The following is a 21,220-nucleotide window of genomic DNA, read 5'->3' as shown; positions in this document are numbered from 1 at the left end:
CCACAGAGTGCATGATGATGAGTGGTAGAAGCATCCATCAGTCTGTGTACGTCTGTCTGGCCATCCATCCGTCCATCCATGCATACGTCCATTCATGCGCCCTTCCGTCTGTCCATCTGTGCGTCCGTCAGCTTGTGCTTGTGTCCGTCCATGCGTCCACCCGTGCATCCGTCCCTGTGCTCGTCCATGCGTCCGTCTATTCATGCGTCCATTCATGGTATAACTGTCGTTCAAGCGCACGATTAAACAGAAAGGAAGAGAGGACAAGCGCCCAAGTAGCCCAACTTTCGATTCTGATGCATCCATTCATCCATCCATCCATCCGTGCATCTGTTCATTCGTCTATTCTTGCGTCCGTCCATCCATCCGTCCATCTAGTAAACACTCCCAGTACTGCCCTCTGGCATCTTTTCATCATATAATCATCATATATGAGTACCGCCATCCAGCGGATATTTCAAGGATTAAACGAGAGGTCACACGGCCAGACAAGAGTAGCGGCAAGCGCGCACTCTCTAACGGCCAGCGCTTCGCACCTGGTTCCCCCTCCCCCCTTTAACCGCCGCTAGTTCATGACACTGCGGCCTAACCTTCGCTACACCTTCCTAAAAGCAGGAGGCTACGCCCATCGGGGTTAACGTGGCAACCTTTTCTGGTAAAATAGTGCTCAAAGTGCGCCCTTCTGTCACCAGTAACAAATGCGAAGCGATTCTCGGCGAACTTCGGTGACGCTGAGCGTTCCTAACTATCTAGCCGCTTACGACTTTTAGCTCTCCTGGCCGTTTGGATAATGTTAGCGATACCAAACTTGGTAGAACATAACATGACTGTATGATAAACATAACTGGCCAGTCATAACATGAAAATCGTGACAGGGGTGTCATGAATGTCATGATTTACATTTCATGGTCCTGCAGCTCTTGCGGTGGTTTAGTTCATATGGCATGTTGCAAAACTGGTATGATATGACATGATTGCATGGCGAACACAAGCGACGGATCCTAACATGAAAATCATGACATGCGTGTCATGTAACAACATGAATACATGTCAAGCTCATGATGTGCTCGTGGACGTTTTGCTAGCGTCACATATACTAAATTTTCTATTACGGTACGTGAATGGATCACCAAGGTATGTGACTGATGTAAACACAATAATCATGAGATGCATGTCATGTCCCAACCAGATTACATGCCACGCTCATGATGCGCTGGCAGCCGTTTCGCTAGCTTCATTTATACCGAATTTGGTATTACGAGACGCGAATGCATGACGAAGGCCTGTGACTGGTGCAAACATGAGAATCATGAGATGCGTGTCATGTAAGAACATGACAACATGCCACAGTGAAGGCGCCAATACATTTCGACGTTACGCGCTGCCCGTGCTCGCCGGTGTTCATTTCGTCGCGTCACGCTGGCGTTGCCCCGCCAGGCACCGGTCCTGCCATGCATACTCGCAGACGCGCGCCGCGCTGCGTTGCTTTGACGCATTCGCATTGTAGCGCGTCCGGTATGCCTCCGTCACGAAAAGAGGGAGATGTAGTGTTGTCTGGGTAACGCATCGGTGCGAAATGCAGCATGTCGCATTTCGGGCTGGTTACCGTCGGGCCGCGCCGACAGACGCTGGGCGCGCTGGTCGCGCACGTCATCTAACTGTACAGTACTCGTGTTTTGCTAACGTAGCGTCGATATGCCCAGCGTGCGCGCGCGTCAACGATACATGGGAGTATATTGGGCCTTTCATGATGCGCTCGCGGCCGTTTTAGATGCGGAGCATCTTATACTCGCGCCTTGTAGTGCGCCGTCCGCGCCGTCCGCACCGCTTCTCGAACATTCGACAGCTGACGCGCGCGCATGCGCCGTCGCGCCGTCGCCCACTCTTCCACCATCTGTGCATCCATTCCTCCTCTACACACCGCGCGCGCTTCACTCCTCCACCATCTGTGCACCCTTCCTCCTCTACACACCGCGTTCGACATCTACAATTCTCCTGATTCTCCAGTGGACGCGCATGTGGCGTCGCGCTTCGAGAACATTCAACAGCTGACAGTGCATGCACCGTCGTGCTGTATATATACTCAAGGTCGGCGCTCGCTCGCTCAGTTGCCGCTCGTCGGTTGGTTTGTACGGCGCGTCGACGTCCAAGGTCGCGGTGAAATGAATTCCAACGAATCCACAAACACAATGATCGACGTCCCTTCGACCAGCGCCGCCCTTTCGCATACGTGTGTACGTGTTCACTCATTTAACACCCCCTCCTACAACCACGTTAACCAATTTAGCCATCGACCCAAGTAAGTCGCAATTTAACACCCCATTTCACAACCACGTTAACCAATTTAGCCATTGACCCAAGTAAGTCGCACTTTAACACCCCGTTAACCAATTATATGGTCCGCATCCTCCTCAGTGTTCCCCCGAGGGAAGCTGCGGGCAATTTTTTCTAGCTCCTTATATTCCAAACTTGGGGTTACGTGACGGGAATGGATGACGAAAGTATATGACTGGTGCAAGCATTATAATCCTGACAGGCGTGCCATGTAAGAACATGACAATATACCACGCTCATAATGTGCTCACGGTCGTTTCGCTAGCTCCACATATACCAAATTTGGTATCACGTGATGTGAATAGATGACGACAGTAAATGACAGATTCAAACATGATAATCATGACACAGATGTCATGTACGGCATAATTTACCTCCACCTCGTAACGTTGTTCTAATTTTAAAGTGACATATAAACCTTCCTCATTCGTGCTTCGCTTATCATAGATTTCCTTTGAACTTGGGATTTGTCAATTTTTGTGATAAATACATGATAATAAACCATGTTTGTTCGCTATAATCAGGATTTGAGTGCACTACTAGCCTATGTTATTACTCGTAGTGAGCACTTAACGGTGGGCGTGGTCACGCCTCATGATTTGTATGAATGGACAAGATGCTGTGTTCCTCCAGTATTCTCCACTTAAGACAATAAATACATATAGACGCCATATGTAAGTAATGTAGCGAAATCAAAGTTTTAGGGGCGAAGCTCCTTAAACCGGCACTTGTTAGTCCCTTGTTGTAGTCGTAGTGCGTAACCAGTCTTACGCTTTGACCTGCAAGGTGGTGCCTGTGGGAGATTTATCCTGTGCGTTGCTGAACAATAAAAAATTCGCAGCGTGCGCGTTTACTAAAAACCGATATCTCCTGTCTCTCATTCCCAATTAGTAGCCATTAGCATGTACATTGAGCACTATCTGACAGGAAAAGGTTGCTACGGTATACTCACTGGGCGTAACATTCTTGGTTTTAGAAAAGTTTAGCGAGCGTTGGGCCGCAGTGCCATGCATACAGTGAACTAGTATATACCATGAATTCGAGGTGGTTAAAGGTGGGAAGTAGACACAGAGCGCAACCCGTAAAAAAGTGTGCGTGTGCCACCTCTAGTTTAGTCCTTGGAATGTCCGCTGGATGGCGGAGCTTCTATATGCGGAATATAAGATGAAAAGATGCGAGCTGGTGGTATTTGGAGTGTCGATTAGATGAACGAACGGACACACAGACGGATGCATGGACGGACGCACGGATGGCTGCACAGACAAATGAACGCATGGACGGACGCAGGGGCGGATGCATGGACGAACGGAGGGACGGACGCACGCACGGACGGGCGGAAACGCACAGATGGTCACACAGACAGATGCATGAACGAATGGAAGCAAGAACGAATGGACGGATGAATGCTTCGCCCCACTCTCCATCATTCACTCCGTGGATATGCGGCCATTTTTTTAATACCACAGAGGTACAGGTAGGTATAAACACCATGTCGTTTTAGCGAAAAGTCGGAAACACCTGCTTTTTCATTCATAGTGTTGCATGATCAGCGCAGCGTAATAAGCACTGCTGTCTTAATAAAGACTCACACTACCTAGTCCTCACGTGTTATTTCACATAAATATGCAAAATATTTGCTTTCTGATTAGCAAAGTTCCCTAGTATGAATGTAACCACAAAATAAGGATTAGTGGAAGCTGAGAAAAGAGTTAAACTTTCACTCGGCTGGCTGAATCGGTTGAGAGACAGATAAACAGACAAGGAGACAGACAGACCGAAATTTCTGCGTTGAAGTATCCGAAGAAAGATCATTGTCTTTAAAAAAATTAGCAGTGGATCAGCTCGGCTATGCCAGGATATACTCAGCGTGTGCTAAGGTGGCACCGTCACACTCAACATTTCTCACATGATACTAATAACCTGCAAGCTTTTCACACAAGCCACACACATATTCAAACGAATTGTTTACCAAGCCTATCTTTGATAGACATTTCTTCTTTTGCTCCGTTGTCTCCATGCCTCGCCGTGGTGGTTTAGTGGCTAAGGTACGCGGCTGCTGACCCGCAGGTTGTGGGATCGAATCTCCGCGGTGACGGCTGAATTTTAGATGGAGGCGAAAATTCTGTGGTTTCGTGTGCTAGATTTGGGTGCACACTAAAGAACCCCAAGGGGTCAAAATTTCTGAAGCCCTTCGCTACGGCATCTCTCATAATTTTAAGGTGGTTTTCGGATGTTATACTCCACATATCAATCAATCACCAATATGGTATTTCCGTAGCGCGCTTAGCCTTTTTATTTTCGTTTTCCTACACTCAACCCTTAATTGCCAGGCAACTACTTCGAAATCCGACGAGTTAAGCTTCTCCACCCTTTATCGTCGCTGAGCAGTCATTTCGCTCTGTTTCTCTATGGCTCTACCGCACTGATTAAACGCCCCGGTAGAAGTATGTAGAACCACGGCAGAGCCGGTTCGAGGCTTGGCAGACGCGGCTCGTGCCTCGTGGCTCCAGGTGCACAAGCCATGGCGTACGATCATAATGCGTCGGCGCGTCTATGACATCCCTCCTCTGGAATGAGCAGGCCAGCTAGGTGCGCTCATTCAGTGGTCCTCGCGCATGTGCAACACTGTTCACCGTAAGACACGTGCAATTGATTAACCTCGGCCAGTGTTGCTCACGCTACAAAATATAGAATCATGGACACCATATAACTGCGAAGTGAATTTATGTTGACAGGAATTCGCACATCTAGGTGTGCTGATTGCAAAACAGGCTCTGCTGTTACATGGTGAAAAATGCATGCAACAAAGCCCAATAGTTCAGGATAAAATTCCGCAGGGAGAGCCCCTCCGGTTATCTAAATAGAATTATCACAAAGCTGTGTCCCTGCCAACAATAACAATAATAATTAGCACGCTTCATTATGCACCAGAAAAAAATTAGGTTAATAGGTGAATTGGAATAGCTCCTGGCATACACTACTATAAAGAAAGGAATTGGTCTGAGAAGGTGAAGTATACAAAAAGGTTTAGCTATGTCAGCAATAGAGCAAGAGATATGTTAAATACTTGTGAAAAAAATATCTCGTAAATAATCACAGCTGTAACTTTATTTACATGTTTGAAAATGCAGTACAAAACAAAAGCCAGCAGAGTGAACTAAACGCCCTATCCCTGACAACAGGGATGTCTTTTGGACGATATGAACAATGGTGCTAGTTCACGCAACATGAAGATGTCCTTAACACCTTCACCACAAATAAATTTCAACATAGGAGCAATAGGAGGTATAGCTCTCAGACTCAGTGAGACAGTTGTCTTTCATAAGCCGGATCCCGCATGCACGCCAGGCCGTCCAGTTCCTGGACTCAAAAGCACTGCGACATGTCATTTGAAAATCTTTTCTTTTTGAATCATTATTTGTCTTTCTTTGTTTTGTCTTATCGGGTGAATATACATGTCAACTCTGAATATACATGTCGCATCGTTAAATATACATATACATCGGCGGTGGCACGCTGAGCAAGCGACTAACTGTTCCATGCTATTGATTTGTGCTGCATAGGGCTGCTGACATCACACCAGGAAGCTGTGGCCGTGGACGCGTGCGCAAGCACACTGTGTCATCTACGCCTACGAGAGAGGTCAGCACCAGCAGCATCGTGACGTCACCTGCTACCGAAGCTACAAAAAGACCCCTTCATCGGATCGGCCGTCCAGTCGGCGGTGGCACGCTGAGCAAGCGACTAACTGTTCCATGCTATTGATTTGTGCTGCATAGGGCTGCTGACATCACACCAGGAAGCTGTGGCCGTGGACGCGTGCGCAAGCACACTGTGTCATCTACGCCTACGAGAGAGGTCAGCACCAGCAGCATCGTGACGTCACCTGCTACCGAAGCTACAAAAAGACCCCTTCATCGGATCGGCCGTCCAGTCGGCGGTGGCACGCTGAGCAAGCGACTAACTGTTCCATGCTATTGATTTGTGCTGCATAGGTGAGTGCACCAGTACATAGGTGTACACCACCATTTTTTTTTTTTTTTTTTTTTTTTTTTTTTGCCACTGCCGACTGAGTGTTTGTATTGCAATTTAGTTTCACCATGCCTCCCGCGATTGATGTTGTAAAGGCTATTGAAGACTTCAAGCGCGAAATGCGCGCTGAAATCCGAACGATGAATCAGAGCATAACATTTTGTTCTAGCACAGCTGATGATTTCAAAAGTGCTCTAGCGGAACTGAAAACTCTGACTGCTGAGGTCAAGAGGACAAGAGAGGATTGTGCCATTTTAAGGCAAGAAAACAAGGACCTAACCGAAAGGCTAGATAAAGCTGAAAGCAAAATCCTAGAACTAGAGCAATACAGCAGGCTCAATAATGTAGAAATAAAGGGCTTGCCACTCACGGTTAAAGACAGAGCCGCGGAGATGGCCTTGAGGATTGCGCAAACTATCAAGATTCCTCTCGACCTAGCAGACATTGACATTGCCCATAGCGTCAAGACCAAAAATAGTAACGATGCTAATCTTATTATCAGATTCACGACCCGAACCAAACGAAACCATTTTCTTGAGGCAGCAAAGAAAGCAAACCTGTCAACTTCTGATATTGACTTCACGGGGCCCAAACAGCGGATCTACGTCAATGAACATTTGACACCACACAACAAACGCCTTCTTGGCGCAGCTATCGGGAAGAAAAGGGAAATGTCTTGGAAATACGTGTGGACAAAGAACGGCAGCATACTAGCACGCAAAACGGAGACCTCCGATGTCATTCGGATTAACTGCCAAGCTGATTTGTCGAGAATGACTTAGTTCGATGCCATAACTACTCATACATGACCTGTTTGCTCTTTTCTCGCCTCTGGAAAATTGCCCGGGTACCACACCTCTTTTCACGCCTTCACAGCTTTATACACATGCTGCCACAGACAAAAACAAGTTGAAAATAATACATTTCAACATGCAATCTGCTGTGAACAAAGCTGATCAACTGACCCATTTTTTGGCAGGCTTAACAAACTCGTTTGACGTCATCTGTTTAACTGAAACGTGGTACCGTCATGAAACGGATGTTTTGCGCATGCCCGGCTATAATTCTTTTTATGTTAACCGTACAGCGAAGCGTGGGGGAGGTGTTGCGCTACTAGTGAAAAACACCTATGTCTGTGAACTGCTATCTGAACACTGCTTTTGTAACGAGGACATAGAAATGCTAACTGTGAAGTCGGCCTGTCAAACATTCTCAGTCCTTTATCGCCGCCCTCAGGGAAATTTATCCACATTTTTTTATTACTTTGAACGCGAGATATTCTTTTTCAATTCAGAAAAATTCTCTTCTTGTATAGCTGGAGACTTCAACATAGATATGAGCACTCCCAGCCCCGCGCAGCAACAGTTGTCATCAATCATCCAAGCTGCCGGTTTTCACAGTGTAATTAGTAGTCCTACACGAATCACTGCTACTTGCTCTTCACTGCTGGACCTTATAATTACTAATAGCAATAGTGCGTTCCTTTCCGGCCGCATAGCAGTCGATATAAGTGACCACTTGCCTATTTTCTTGTTTCTGCAAAAGCAAATCGATTCAAAAGCAAATACAAAAACTCAGCGGCAACTTTTGTCTCAAGAGAGGCTCGAACAATTCAGGAGCCGCATTGCTTTAGTGGATTGGGCTCCAGTATACAAAGAAAATACAGCTGACGGTGCTTACAGCAAATTCCTAGAAATGTTTCTTTTGTTATACAACGCGTGTTTTCCCATTGTTACTATAAATGCACCTAAGAATGCCCGTAAACCCTGGATGACCAGTCAGCTTACACGACAAGTTAAAAAGAAACACAAGATGTTTGCGGTGTTCATTAAAACGAGAGACACCGACGTACTAGCACAGTACAAATCACTGCGCAACCGCTTGAATAGAGAAATTAGAGTAGCAAGAACTGCTTATTACAATAACTTATTCGACAAAAATCTTTCTAAAAAGCCAAAAGAAAAATGGAGATGCTTAAACATGCTTTTAAATAGAAACACGATCGGCAGAAATATAACAAGTTTAGTAATTGAAGGCAACGAAACGTCCGGCTCGCATCTCGCTAACACTTTTAATAAATTTTTCTCTGAGGTAGGTCACAGTGATTTCAATGCTGGAATCTCTAGTTTTCTAGGCGACAAACTAGGACCATCCTTATTTTTTGCACCAACAGATGAAACGGAAGTTTTTTCTATATGCAGAAAGTTAAAAGATACCTCTAGTCTTGATACGCACAATATTCAAAGTCGGCCAGTGAAGTATGTTCTTGATATAATTACGCCTTGTCTAACACACATTTATAACACCGCGCTTACAACAGCTCATTTTCCTGCTGATATGCAACTAGCCAGGGTGACCGTGATTTATAAGAAAGGAGACGCCAACGTTTTGGGAAACTACAGGCCAGTGTCTATTCTTCCGTATTTCTCTAAGGGGTTAGAACAACTAATCCGCGTTCGACTCAACGGCTTTCTTCTTAAACATTCCGTAATAACTGACTGTCAATATGGCTTTACGCAAAACAGATCTACGGAACATGCGCTACTTGTTCAAAAAGAATATATATTAAAAAATTTTGAGACACAGCTCTTAACTCTTGGTATTTTTGTTGATTTCAGCAAAGCCTTCGACTGCTTAAATCATGATATTCTTTTTGCAAAATTAGAGCACTACGGTGTACGTGGACACGCCCTTAACCTATTGAAGTCATACCTGGGCTCACGGTCTCAATACGTAGTCATTAACAATTGCGCTTCACAGACTCTAAGTATTTCAAATGGCGTCCCTCAGGGTAGCATTTTGGGGCCGCTGCTATTTAATGTATATATAAATGATATTCCTAATATCAGCACTCATGCGAAATACATTATATATGCAGATGACACCAGCCTATTTTTTTCCTCTAATGACATAGGACACTTAGAAAAAATTGCAAACGATGCGCTCTCATCACTTGCTATGTGGTCTTCAGTTAACTCTTTGAAAATAAACAAACAGAAAACGAAAGCAGTACTTTTCCTACCTAAAAGAAAACAAGTGTTTCTACCTCCCTGCTTATACCTAGGTGATACTGTGATCGAGTGCGTGGACACCTTTAAATCATTAGGAATAACATTCAGCAATACAATGTCATGGGACGCACATGTTAATAATCTTTCCACAACACTCTCTAGAATAATTGGAATCACTTCTCGTAACAGATATATTTTTCCAACCAAAACAAAACTTACTTTGTACTATGCATTTTTCTATTCCCATATAAGCTATTGCCTACTAGTCTGGGGCAATACAACGGTGTCAAATATAATAAAACTACAAGCCCTACAAAAGAAAATGCTCCGCGCAATTGTGAATGGCTCCTACGATTCGCCCACTAAACATATCTTCCTACAATATAATATTGTACCAGTCAACAAATTATTCGACTACAGATTTGCATGTTTTTATAAAAGAATAATAAGGAAAAATGACCCCTTTTTATCTAAAATTGCTCCACTTACGTTTCGCCACTCATCATATGATACTAGAGCCCAAAGTAGTTATGTATTACCAAAGTGTAGAACAAATTATGGTTTTTCTATGTTGAGTTATATTGTGCCAAATTTCTTGAACACATCATTTTATGACTGCCTGAATACTATGTCTCTTTCTGCCATTCGCAAGAGCATTATTCGGCAATATGTATCATTGTAATATCAAATGTACTCATGTCTTCATATGTTGTACCAATTCTATGTTATTGCTTTATAGTGAAATTACTGTTGTCAATTATGATACATGGGTCTTTTTTTTTTTTTTTTTTTTTTTTTTTTTTTTTTCCGCTACCTACAAGACCTGGTTGTTTTACTTACAAGACCTGGAACAGTGGTTGTTTCTGCTTAGTGCCCTACTGCTGACATGTGGGGATGGCCAGGCTCGTCAAGCGGCGTAAAATTCGCTGCTTTTTTCTCGCCATCCCTAGTTTGTATGTTTGTATGTGCAAACTGAAATAAAGATTTTGATTTGATTTGATTTGATTTGATACATTGAGTGAATATACATGTCATTATATGTAGGTATGGCCGTGTACTTCAAGAAAACGTCCTACTTAAAGAATGATGAGTACGCACCCAAAACGGCTTGTGGAGCTACTGATTTCAGTGGATTTTGCGATTACATACTAACGTAGGAGTTCAGAGAAATATGGAATCTTTAAAAGATGAAAATTTTTTCCACGGAACGGAAGGTATCGCAGGAGCCAGGGATGCAACCAAGTTTGAGGATTTTTATCGAGATAGAGATTCTCCTTCCAATCAAAATTTCATTTAGACTTTGCAATTATTATGTAATAAAATACACCAGTAATCAAATTATACCAAATGCAGTTTTAGATATTTGCACAGTGAATTACTGTGACTCATGAAGCATTTTTTGAATTTTCTATATGAACTGTGGATCTGCATGCACAATCTTTCGAGGGTGACGACTTTCCGTAATCGTAGTGCAAGGCCCCTGAGGGAGGAACAGGAGGGAAAGGAAAGGCAGGTATGTTAACTAATCTGGAACGTTCCGTATGCTACCCTACACCGGGGATAGGGATGAGGGAGTTTGAAAGATATACAAAAATAGAGAGAGAGAAGAGCAAGCAGAAGCTCTTGGCTCACAAAAAACGCCAAATGAGGGTACTGTAGCCACTCAGGTACACCGCCTTGGGAAGTCACGCTGAGTGGAACAGGTCTTCAAAAGTGATCGCACCCTATTTCATGTCAAAATCAGACACTTTCGACATCTGGTTCGGCCTTTTGTGCAAAAGCCACTTTAATGTCATCAGTGCTTTAAACTAGGTCACGTCAAGGGCGGGTGCCCGATCTCGCTACGGTGCCCTTGGTGTGCAGAACCCCATTCGCATTATGCTTGTCAATCCACATTTCTTAAATACGATAACTGTAATGACTCACACACTGCCTCATCGAAAGACTGCCCTCAAATTAAGAAGCAGCGCATGGGGCTTAAGCAGATGGTCAGAGACAATTTGACCCGCAGGGGTGCTGCTGAAGCAGTCCGGCGTCAGGGCGATTGTTCGACCTCAAAGACTGCGCAAGCTCTAAACGACAGCGCCACATATACTGCTGCACCATTAAGTCAAGCCGCAACAGGACCGACAAATTCAAAGAAGACTGCGGCGAGGAATATCTCTATAGAGGAATGGCTTATTCTTACAAGTCGTTCGCTAACCATAGAACGTCAGAAGATCACGCCCACTCAGGGGTGTTCACCAACCGCTGATGACACACATAAGAAAGATGGCAAAGTCATATGCTTCATTCTCTCATTGATGCCGTCCAAGAGATCTTGTTGGACATGGGGAATGGTCTGCTTGAAGTACTGTGTCCAGTACTCAGAGGACTGGGCCCCTTAAGCCCACTACTTGAATCGCTCGAGTAAAAATATGATTAACGATTGCTATCATTTCTGAAAATTTAAGGAAGCATCCATCTTTCGGTGGAACGCCGCAGTGGACTGAAACCGCGTCCTTTCGGACTTCCGTCAGTTAGTACACGTCAACATGTTCCAAACAAGACCCCAAATTTTCGAACTCGCTGGCTTGCACAAACGTGGTGAACGTACAAGTGTACAAGCTTGAGTAACTTCGTTTTGGTAAATTATGATCGTAAGCATGGCACAAAATTAAGATAGAGACTGAACAAACGAAAGGAGGTGTACAGATAAAGAAAATCTAGACTGCAACTGCTTGAGTGTTAATTCTCATATTGCTCTTTTTTTCCCGGTAGCCATTCTGTTGATGTATTCTGGATACGCACTGTAAACACTATGAAGTGATCTATAGCTCCCATATACTTTCGTGAATGTGCGAAATGGTATGGCTACTATCTTCACCGCATGCATCTCAATATTTTGCACTCCCTTTATTATACACACTTTAAACGCATATGATAGTTTTTATGTTCGGCGCCCACATTGTTTGTGATTTGCATTAACGTAACTTATAATTCCTAACGAACTATCCCACGAGTACGTCTTAACCAAGGTTACCTTGTATAGAGCCGAGCTGCATTGTATGTCACTGTGCGGATGCACAGAACATGGCTGAAGTGCGCAGTGCAAGTGAGTCGTCGTGACGGTAGACACAAAACAAGGGCTTCACGCTTGCTTTTCGATACGCTCAGGTCTTGCCGGCCTCGGCTGATTCGTTTACCCAAGAACTCCATTTCCTCTGCGCCATCTGCTGACGGAAATAGAATTGTATTTCCAACAAAATAAACGAAAATACGAAAGCATGGGTTGTACTTGGGCACCTAGCAGGAGAATGAAAAAACAGAGTAGCAAAACAAAAACAAATGGCGATCGATGTATACCGCACGTAAGAAGCAGGGCTAGATCCCTAGTAGTTTTGGGTGCCGTGCAATAAACACCTTGCGAAGAAGGGGGCACATCTTCCGCGGCAGCATTAGGGAAATTAAGGCAGCCCGACTGCATGCTCGCTCGATTGCCTCTGCAGGGAGCAGACGCGTTCGCTCTCGGGCGCGGTGGTGGAGACACGAGCTATGCCGCGTATATATAGCTTGGGAAAAATGGGTTCACACGGTTACGAGGGCTTACGCTAACTCGCTGCCATTTTCACGAGATGCGCTCGCGACGAGCCACGCGTGCCACGGCAATCTACGATATGGGAGGTGACAAGTAACTTCAAGATTTTCTTTTTTTGTTTCTGACAAGTTTAGTCGAAGTCACGCATTACTAGCACCACTGCGTGGTGACTGTGTTAGAAAGGGCAAATGGCTCGTTACGGTTGGGATCAATGAATCATGTTCTGGTACGAGGCTCATGAAGCTTAGCAGTGATGGGTATCTGTAAGCTTAGCATTTACATTTACAATTTGCTATGGAAAATTCTGGTTAGCAAATTAGTGCCAATATGAGTCGTCGTGGACGTAGTCAGTCTGATGATGATGATGATGACTCGTCGTTGTAGGTGGGTACGAGGAATGTCAGAAACGCTTTTCTGTCCTGTGCTAAAGCAGAGAGATAACGAGTCAGAGTTGCTGTGGAGCAGAATGATGGGAGCAGAAGCCAGGAAAGGGTGGTGCGAAAATTAGGATGCGAGGAAGGAATCAATTGCGGGAAAAATTTTATGACCCATGTCAAAGAAAATACACGACTATTTGCGCATAAACTACGGCACTTTACAACATAGCGAAACATTTGCCCACTGTATACTCGATACTTTCATAATTTAGACGACTACTTTCAAAAGCTCATCGAAACTTTTCTTTTTTTCGTTTATTAATTTTGTTTCTGTATTTTTATAATTAACTGTCCTCATTCTCAGCATATTGTAGCAACCACTACCAACTTTTTCGTTAAGGATGTTTACTTCTGTAGTGCTTTCATATGAATGTTTCTGAATATATTTAAGTTTTTCTTGCATTACTAACGATAGTTATACCCACCATGTTATAGCCCCCAAGTGGGACTGTAGTGTCTTTTGAAATGAATGAATGATTGGATCAATCAATCAAGCAATCAATCAATAAACAAAAGAGGTAAATTGAACAAAATAAACACATTAATTTATAAACTTGAGAAATGATCGTCGGCGTTGTCGTTGTCACTGCGAACAGCCTAAAACGTCACTTGAGATGACGAGAGCGTAGTAGTGAATAGCCGATACTGGTAACGTCACACTGACGTCACAGAACATCGCCATAACATGACCTCACACGAGGACTTCATCAGATGGCATTGTCACTCAGTCTAGGGCGTGCCGATCCAGGAGGCAATGGCTACCACATGAATCGCAGAAAGCTTTGGGAGAGGAGGCGTCAAATGATATATAAAGTGAGCTTTCGTTTCCCTAAAACGACCAGTTGCTAGAGCATTGAACGTGTCTGGTCTCTGGTTCCTCAAGTTTGGTTCTTGTCAGTGCAAAGTAATCGATTCGACCACTTTCCTTTGTTTCATATTCACATTACAGTTACTGCTACTAACATTTCTTATACATTCTAGTGTGTGTGTGTGTGTATGTGTGTGTGTGTGTGTGTGTGGGTGTGTGTGTGTGTGTGTGTGTGTGTTTTCGCTTCCGTCCCGCTCTTTTCTCTCGTTCTCTTTTCCTTACTTTTCTGTCTCCCAATCCCCCTTCCCCGGTGCAGAGTAGCAAACCAGATACTTGCTTTCCGGTTAAATTCCCCAACTTTCTTCATACCATATCTCTCTCTTGTCTGTAAGCTCTCATGAAATTCCCCAAATCATTTAAAATGAGCAAATTTTTCGGACCATATAAATGTGTTATTCAATCGCATTGTTTAGTACTTTTCTCACCAGCTTGAGCTCATTTTACTCTGTGATAACATACAATCACAGCACCATACCGGGTATTTTGAAAAATGTGTTCGTAATTTTTAGTATTCAAGGTAATCTATATCTCTTCAATGCCTTCAAGATTATTTCTGCTGTAGCCGCAGGCATCTCTCTCTGTGGCATTTCGTTTTTGTTACTTTTCTCTCTTTCATTCCTTTTTCCCCAGTGCAGTGTAGCAAACTATATGCTTTCCGGTTAACCTCCCAGCCTTTCGTCATTGCATATCTCTCTTTACAATAATTATCTTTGTATTTAGTGAGGTTATGTTATGTAAATAAAAAGAGAAATGAAGTCCTTCATGGGGAAATATCGTTGCAGTGTTGAAATGTTGAACACGCAGCCTATAATATTAACTACAAAGTAATGACATGCAGCCAAATACAGCGATGAAGTCGATACCAAAACACGAAAAGCGCAATATGCATGGATTTCTAAGGTACCGAGAAGCAATGGGCATCACCACATTATCCACCAACCGACTTTGTTGTTTCTGCGTGTGAGTCACGCTTGTAACTTTAGACCGCGAGGCGCACAAACGTTAACCAATGTGGAAGAACTACACACTTCTGTAGTTGTTGTCTTGAACACTGACGTCACTCTGGTGGTCTGCTTGTTCTCATTGGTACTTCGGTCTTGGTTTCGTCATCGAATGCGGTCACTGCGCCTCAGTAATTGACAAAGACTAATTTTTAAATGCCAATTACTTTTTTGTGCACTGCGCACATTTTTCTAGATAAATACATCTGTTTCCTAGATCTATCTATCTATCTATCTATCTATCTATCTATCTATCTATCTATCTATCTATCTATCTATCTATCTATCTATCTATCTATCTGTCTGTCTGTCTGTCTGTCTGTCTGTCTGTCTGTCTGTCTGTCTGTCTATCTATCTATCTATCTATCTATCTATCTATCTATCTATCTATCTATCTATCTATCTATCTATCTATCTATCTATCTATCTATCTATCTATCTATCTATCTATCTATCTATCTATCTATCTATCTATCTATCTATCTATCTATCTATCTATCTATCTATCTATCTATCTATCTATCTATCTATCTATCTATCTATCTATCTATCTATCTATCTATCTATCTATCTATCTATCTATCTATCTATCTATCTATCTATCTATCTATCTATCTATCTATCTATCTATCTATCTATCTATCTATCTATCTATCTATCTATCTATCTATCTATCTATCTATCTATCTATCTATCTATCTATCTATCTATCTATCTATCTATCTATCTATCTATCTATCTATCTATCTATCTATCTATCTATCTATCTGTCTGTCTGTCTGTCTGTCTGTCTGTCTGTCTGTCTGTCTGTCTGTCTGTCTGTCTGTCTGTCTGTCTGTCTGTCTGTCTGTCTGTCTGTCTGTCTGTCTGTCTGTCTGTCTGTCTGTCTGTCTGTCTGTCTGTCTGTCTGTCTGTCTGTCTGTCTGTCTGTCTGTCTGTCTGTCTGTCTGTCTGTCTGTCTGTCTGTCTGTCTGTCTGTCTGTCTGTCTGTCTGTCTGTCTGTCTGTCTGTCTGTCTGTCTGTCTCCATCTGTTCGGCTGCGTCTGGGAGCTATTGTAGATACCCCCTTAGCTTCTGGTAAACAAAAGTTAGTATGGGAGGGTAAGAGAGTGACGAATTCGACTCGCTGGTAATGGGATGAATAATGTCACAATCTCGTTGCGTACACCGTAAAACTCTTTCAACCAAACGTGTAGCACATAGCGTCGGTGGGTATGTGCCACAGGTGATTTACAGTTAGACTACTCAGAACAACAAGAACAAGCACAGGTAATTAGAGCGCCAGAGTGTAAAAAAAAAACTGAGAGAAATATGTAATACACCACATATCAAAGGTTGGCCTAAACTAATGTTCTTCTTGACGCAAAAATTGTTATCTGGATCAAGCGGAGTATCTTGTAACAAAACTTAAATGGGATTTAGCTGAGAACTGAGAGAGAGTAAACTGGTAATTGCAGCGAATATCGAACGACAAATCAACAGTAACACTCTCAGAGTAGCTATTTTGGTGAAATATTATTTGCAAAAGCAATTTTTCTCGAAATACTCTTCTTCGAAAATTTACTGGGTGGACACTTGATTTAGCCAGCGGGGATTCAGGATTACCATAATTTAACGGGGACCATCTAAGTTTCTGAGTACAGGCACATCAATTTTCACATCCGTAAAAACATTCACGTCAAGCACGTTTTCCTGACTATTAGCGGATGAGCAATCATAGAAGCCCTGGCAGTTATTACTGGCATGCACATTCTCGCCTATTATATTGACCTCCTTAACCATTGCCAGTTCATCCAACTCCAGAGAACTGATTTGTTTTGGAGATATAAGCTTAGCCATTTGATTACCTAAAACTTGAGCTATACAATCAGAAAAGCTGTCGTTGATCCATCATTCTAGCCACAGCTTTTTCTACAGATAACTTGACTGCTTGTGCAATAGACGTCTCAGTGAACGTTGCATGTGCTGTGACGCCAGAATAACCACGCGCTTTTTTCCTTGACAGTTGCCATAACCTCCCTCCTAGAGCATGTTTTAGTCATTGACTTCAATAGCTTACATTTTTTTTGTTGAATTGGACATTCTGAGTAGCCAGGGACATGTTTCCCACCAAAACAAAAAACAATGAATGTCATCTTGCGCCGTACGTTCTTGATTTGCGTGATATTCCCTACCTCTGCTTTATCACCTGTCTGATTTGCAATGACCGGATGTATGAGCAGATCTCCAGCAGTTCAGGCATTGCAATGGACGATACGCTGAATGATCTGCACTAAAACTATAGGCCACACTTTTATCTCAGAAGGGAAGTGCCACCTAAAGCCACAATAACTGACTCTGTCTGGACGCGGTTGTTGTCCAGAACTCGAAGGCATCAATAAATAGCCACCACGACTGCCACAAACAACTTCTTTGCAGTTTCAGCGGGGTTCATTTGCGTATGTACACGTCGTACAATGCCTTTAGTGCAAGCCAGGTGAAATGGAATAAACGCACTCACCGATACTAATGCAAAGATAGAGGTCTCTTACAGAGTCCTGGTCTGGTGGTCTGCATGCTATCACACCATCACCAAACTGCCGCGTGTTCATTCTGCTCGGGTAGTTTGGGGACACTGCATGAAGGTGCTCTTGATTGGCCTACGGGGTTATTCAATTTTATGAATTGACCCCTCAAAGATACCAGTGCAATGGGCAACTGCTCACACCACTGTGGGGAATCATCTCAAAAAGATTATCATGATACAGACAAGCCATCAACGGAGAACGTTCCCGACCAGAATAATTCCTGGACATCAGTGCGCCATCAAATTAAGCCAGACAAGAAAAAGAACCTGGTTCAGCTTCAAGTGAAATATTGCGATACAGATACTAGGAAACAGGAATTCGACCTGGTAATCAACCAACCAAATCAGCACAGAGGAAAAACAATGCGCCGGCAATCGACCCGCCGAGACCCCGAGCGAGCAGATCACGAAGACGCTTCGCGTCTGACCATGTCACTGTTAGGACGCCAACTTCTTTCTCTGAGCCACAGAGTCCACAGTACGACGACACCAGCACAGCGACAGAAACTGCTCAGTGATAATGCATTCGAGAAGGTAACTTCTCCGCATAGCTACCATTACAGTGAAAAAGCCGCCTTCAACACCCGCTACCACATGGGCACAGATAGATATACAGGGTACCCCAGCTATCTTTAGCCAGAGTTTAAAAATATGCCGCCACACGCAATTACGATGCGACCAAATGCATGTTGCTGACCATTGCCTGGAGTTGAACCATACTTGTGTTCTAAAATATTGTTTATTAAGATATGTTTAATTAACTAACTTGTCAAGTAACGAAGATGGAGAAACAATTTCAATGAGAAGGTTGTACATCCGTTGGCAAAACGACCGATTAAACACTTTCGAAATTTATATCTGCTAAATATTAGTGTTTTTCCACTACAAAAAATGCCCGCTAAATACAAAACAGTCACAACTTTGCCGCAAACGCGAAGCAATGAACGCGATAGCAACAAATTGAAAGGACACGCGCAGAACGAAAAGCAGATCGAGACGTGGCGCGCGTTTCTCACGCACAAATGACGCACGAAACGTACTCACAGGTACGGATGCGCGCCAATAAGCGTCTCGTTTGTTACTTCGCTGTGTCTGAAAAGCGCGCGCTTTTCGCAAATGGAGTTTGTGATGATTGCAGTGACCTTTGTGTGCCCGGTAACTACAGTGAAATCGTTCCACGTAAAACTCGGGGCCAGTGAAGACATATGATCCTCCTCTCCGCCACGAGATAAGGGCCTGTGAGGGAGCGTCGCTCCCTTTCTCTGAGCCGGGCAAAGTACGCGTAGGAGTTTAGAGCAGGCACCACCACGCGATGTGGCGATGCGCGCTCATTGCGAAATCTTGCTAATAATGCTATCGAAATGCATATACACTAATAATGCGAGTGGTACGATACTTAAGGACATTACTTCATCATCATCAACCTGACTATGTCCACCGCAGGACAAAGGCTTCTCCCATGTTCAGCCAGCTAACTCGGTTCTGTGCTTGGTGCTGCCAATTTATACCCGCAAACTTCTTAATCTCATCTGCCCTTCTAACCTTCTTTCTCCCCCTAACGCACTTGCTTTTCTGGGAATCCAGTTAGTTACCCTTCATGACCAGCGATTATCCTGTCTACGCGCTACATGCCCGGCCCATGTTTATTTCCTCTCCTTGATTTCAACTATGCTATTTTTAACCTCCGTTGGTTCCCTAATCCACTCTGCCCTCTTCTTGTCTCTTAAGGTTACACCTACCAGAAGAATAAGAATGGGGTGGAGCACATTTGGCAAGCACTCTCAAATTAGGACAGGTAGATCGCCACTATACCTCAAGAGAAAGGTATATAACAGCTGTATCTTGCCGGTACTCAGCTACGGAGCAGAAACCTGGAGACTTACAAAGAGGGTTCAGCTTAAATTGAGGACGACGCAGCGAGCAATGGGAAGAGAGGACATTACTTGTAGTAGGATGAATAATAAAAATCACAGTGAACCTTTGGAGCGAATGATGAGTGGGGCGAAGCATCCATCAGTTTGTCCGCGCTTCCGTCCATCCGTGCGTCCATCCATTCGTGCATCCGTCCATGCGCCTGTCCGTCCGCGCATGCGTCCCTCAGTGCATCCACCTGTGCGTCTATTCATCCGTCCATGCGTCCGTCCTTGTGTCCGTCCATGCATTCGTCGTTCACACTTCCGTCCGTCCGTCCTCTTGTGCATCCATCTGTGCGTCCATCCCTTCGTTCACCCTTTCGTCCGTCCGTCCGTCTCTGTGTTCATTCACTGATCCGTCCGTCCACCCATGCGTGCATCCGTGCACGCGTCCGTCCACGCGTCTGTCCGTTCTCTCGTGCATCCGTCCTTGCGTCCATCTGTCCATCCTTCCGTCTGTCCGCGTATCTGTCCGTGCGTTTGTCCATGCGTCTGTGCGTCTAACAGATAGACAGACAGACGAGAGACAGACGCGGCCAGCGGATGATTCACGGTTCATCGTTCACTCCGTGGATATGCTGTGATTTTTATCCATCTTCGTTCTTTCAAAAGTTAGGTATAAAAACTGATATAATAAACAATATTATAGAACACAAAAATACTGACTGACTAAAGTCTGACTAACTCCTGGCAACGGTCAGCAACATGCATTTGGTCGCGTCGAAATAGCTTGTGTCGGCATATTTTTAAACTCTGGCTAAAGATAGCTGGGGCACCCTGTATAATGCACGAGGTCTCTAGGGTTATTTAAGGCCAAATGATACCAAAATTCAAGTGATGCTTCAAGAAAGCATTGAAAATAGACAAGTGTTCAGAAAAAACAAGGCATTATTTCATCCCAGAAGTACCCATGAGCGCCTAAGTACCTAGTACAACAGCTACAATCATATGTAGCTATGAAAAAAGTATGAGACCCTATAAAGGTCCATTTTTAGGAGTTAAACGCGACAGCGATAATGTATTTTTGGTGTGTATTTTAGTGCATGAAGCCTTTTTTGAATTTGCTATGAACCACTACGTGGCCTTAAAAAAGCGGCCCAGTACCGTGTATGTCTATTGTAGTAGGTTACTGTCTTTGAACCCAAAGACATTGTAAAATGAGATGTTATTGAAAATTGTGCTTGAATATGCCCAACGATTTGGTTGGATTGGATTGGATAAACTTTTATTTGGTCCTCCAAAACACAGATCACTGTGTTGCGGGCAGCTCCCACGTGGGGACTGAGATGCCGAGCTCCACAGCGCTTCGCGGTGTTGGTGGACAGCCCGGAGCTGTTCTGCTTCTTCCGCGTAAATTTGAAGCATAGCCGACTGAAAGAATGAATGCGCGGATGATTGTATTTAGCTATACGTCCAAGTCAACTGGACCAATCTCAAGCGGCGGCACCCCCTCAGCCCCCTTCTTACAAACACATACAAAC

At 43.9% G+C, this 21,220-nt stretch overlaps 1 protein-coding gene and 2 long non-coding RNA genes across 3 annotated transcripts in view; all 3 read left to right on the top strand.

Annotated features, from left to right (window-relative positions):
• Positions 1-21,220, top strand: part of LOC142785142 (uncharacterized) — a 99,388-nt gene that overhangs the window by 62,348 nt on the left and 15,820 nt on the right. The window lies entirely within an intron of this gene.
• On the top strand, positions 5,838-10,372 carry LOC142785111 (uncharacterized). Its single transcript, XR_012888853.1, has 2 exons — positions 5,838-6,329; positions 10,199-10,372. It is a non-coding gene; the product is annotated as an uncharacterized LOC142785111 (long non-coding RNA).
• Positions 7,115-10,372, top strand: LOC142785110 (uncharacterized). Its single transcript, XM_075883544.1, has one exon. It carries the CDS (start codon positions 7,297-7,299, stop codon positions 10,057-10,059), a length of 2,763 nt encoding a protein of 920 aa, XP_075739659.1. The 5' UTR covers positions 7,115-7,296; the 3' UTR covers positions 10,060-10,372.

Source organism: Rhipicephalus microplus, unplaced genomic scaffold (assembly GCF_043290135.1).
Source record: "Rhipicephalus microplus isolate Deutch F79 unplaced genomic scaffold, USDA_Rmic scaffold_18, whole genome shotgun sequence".
NCBI lineage: Eukaryota > Metazoa > Arthropoda > Arachnida > Ixodida > Ixodidae > Rhipicephalus > Rhipicephalus microplus.
This window is presented reverse-complemented; position numbering and strand designations above follow the sequence as displayed.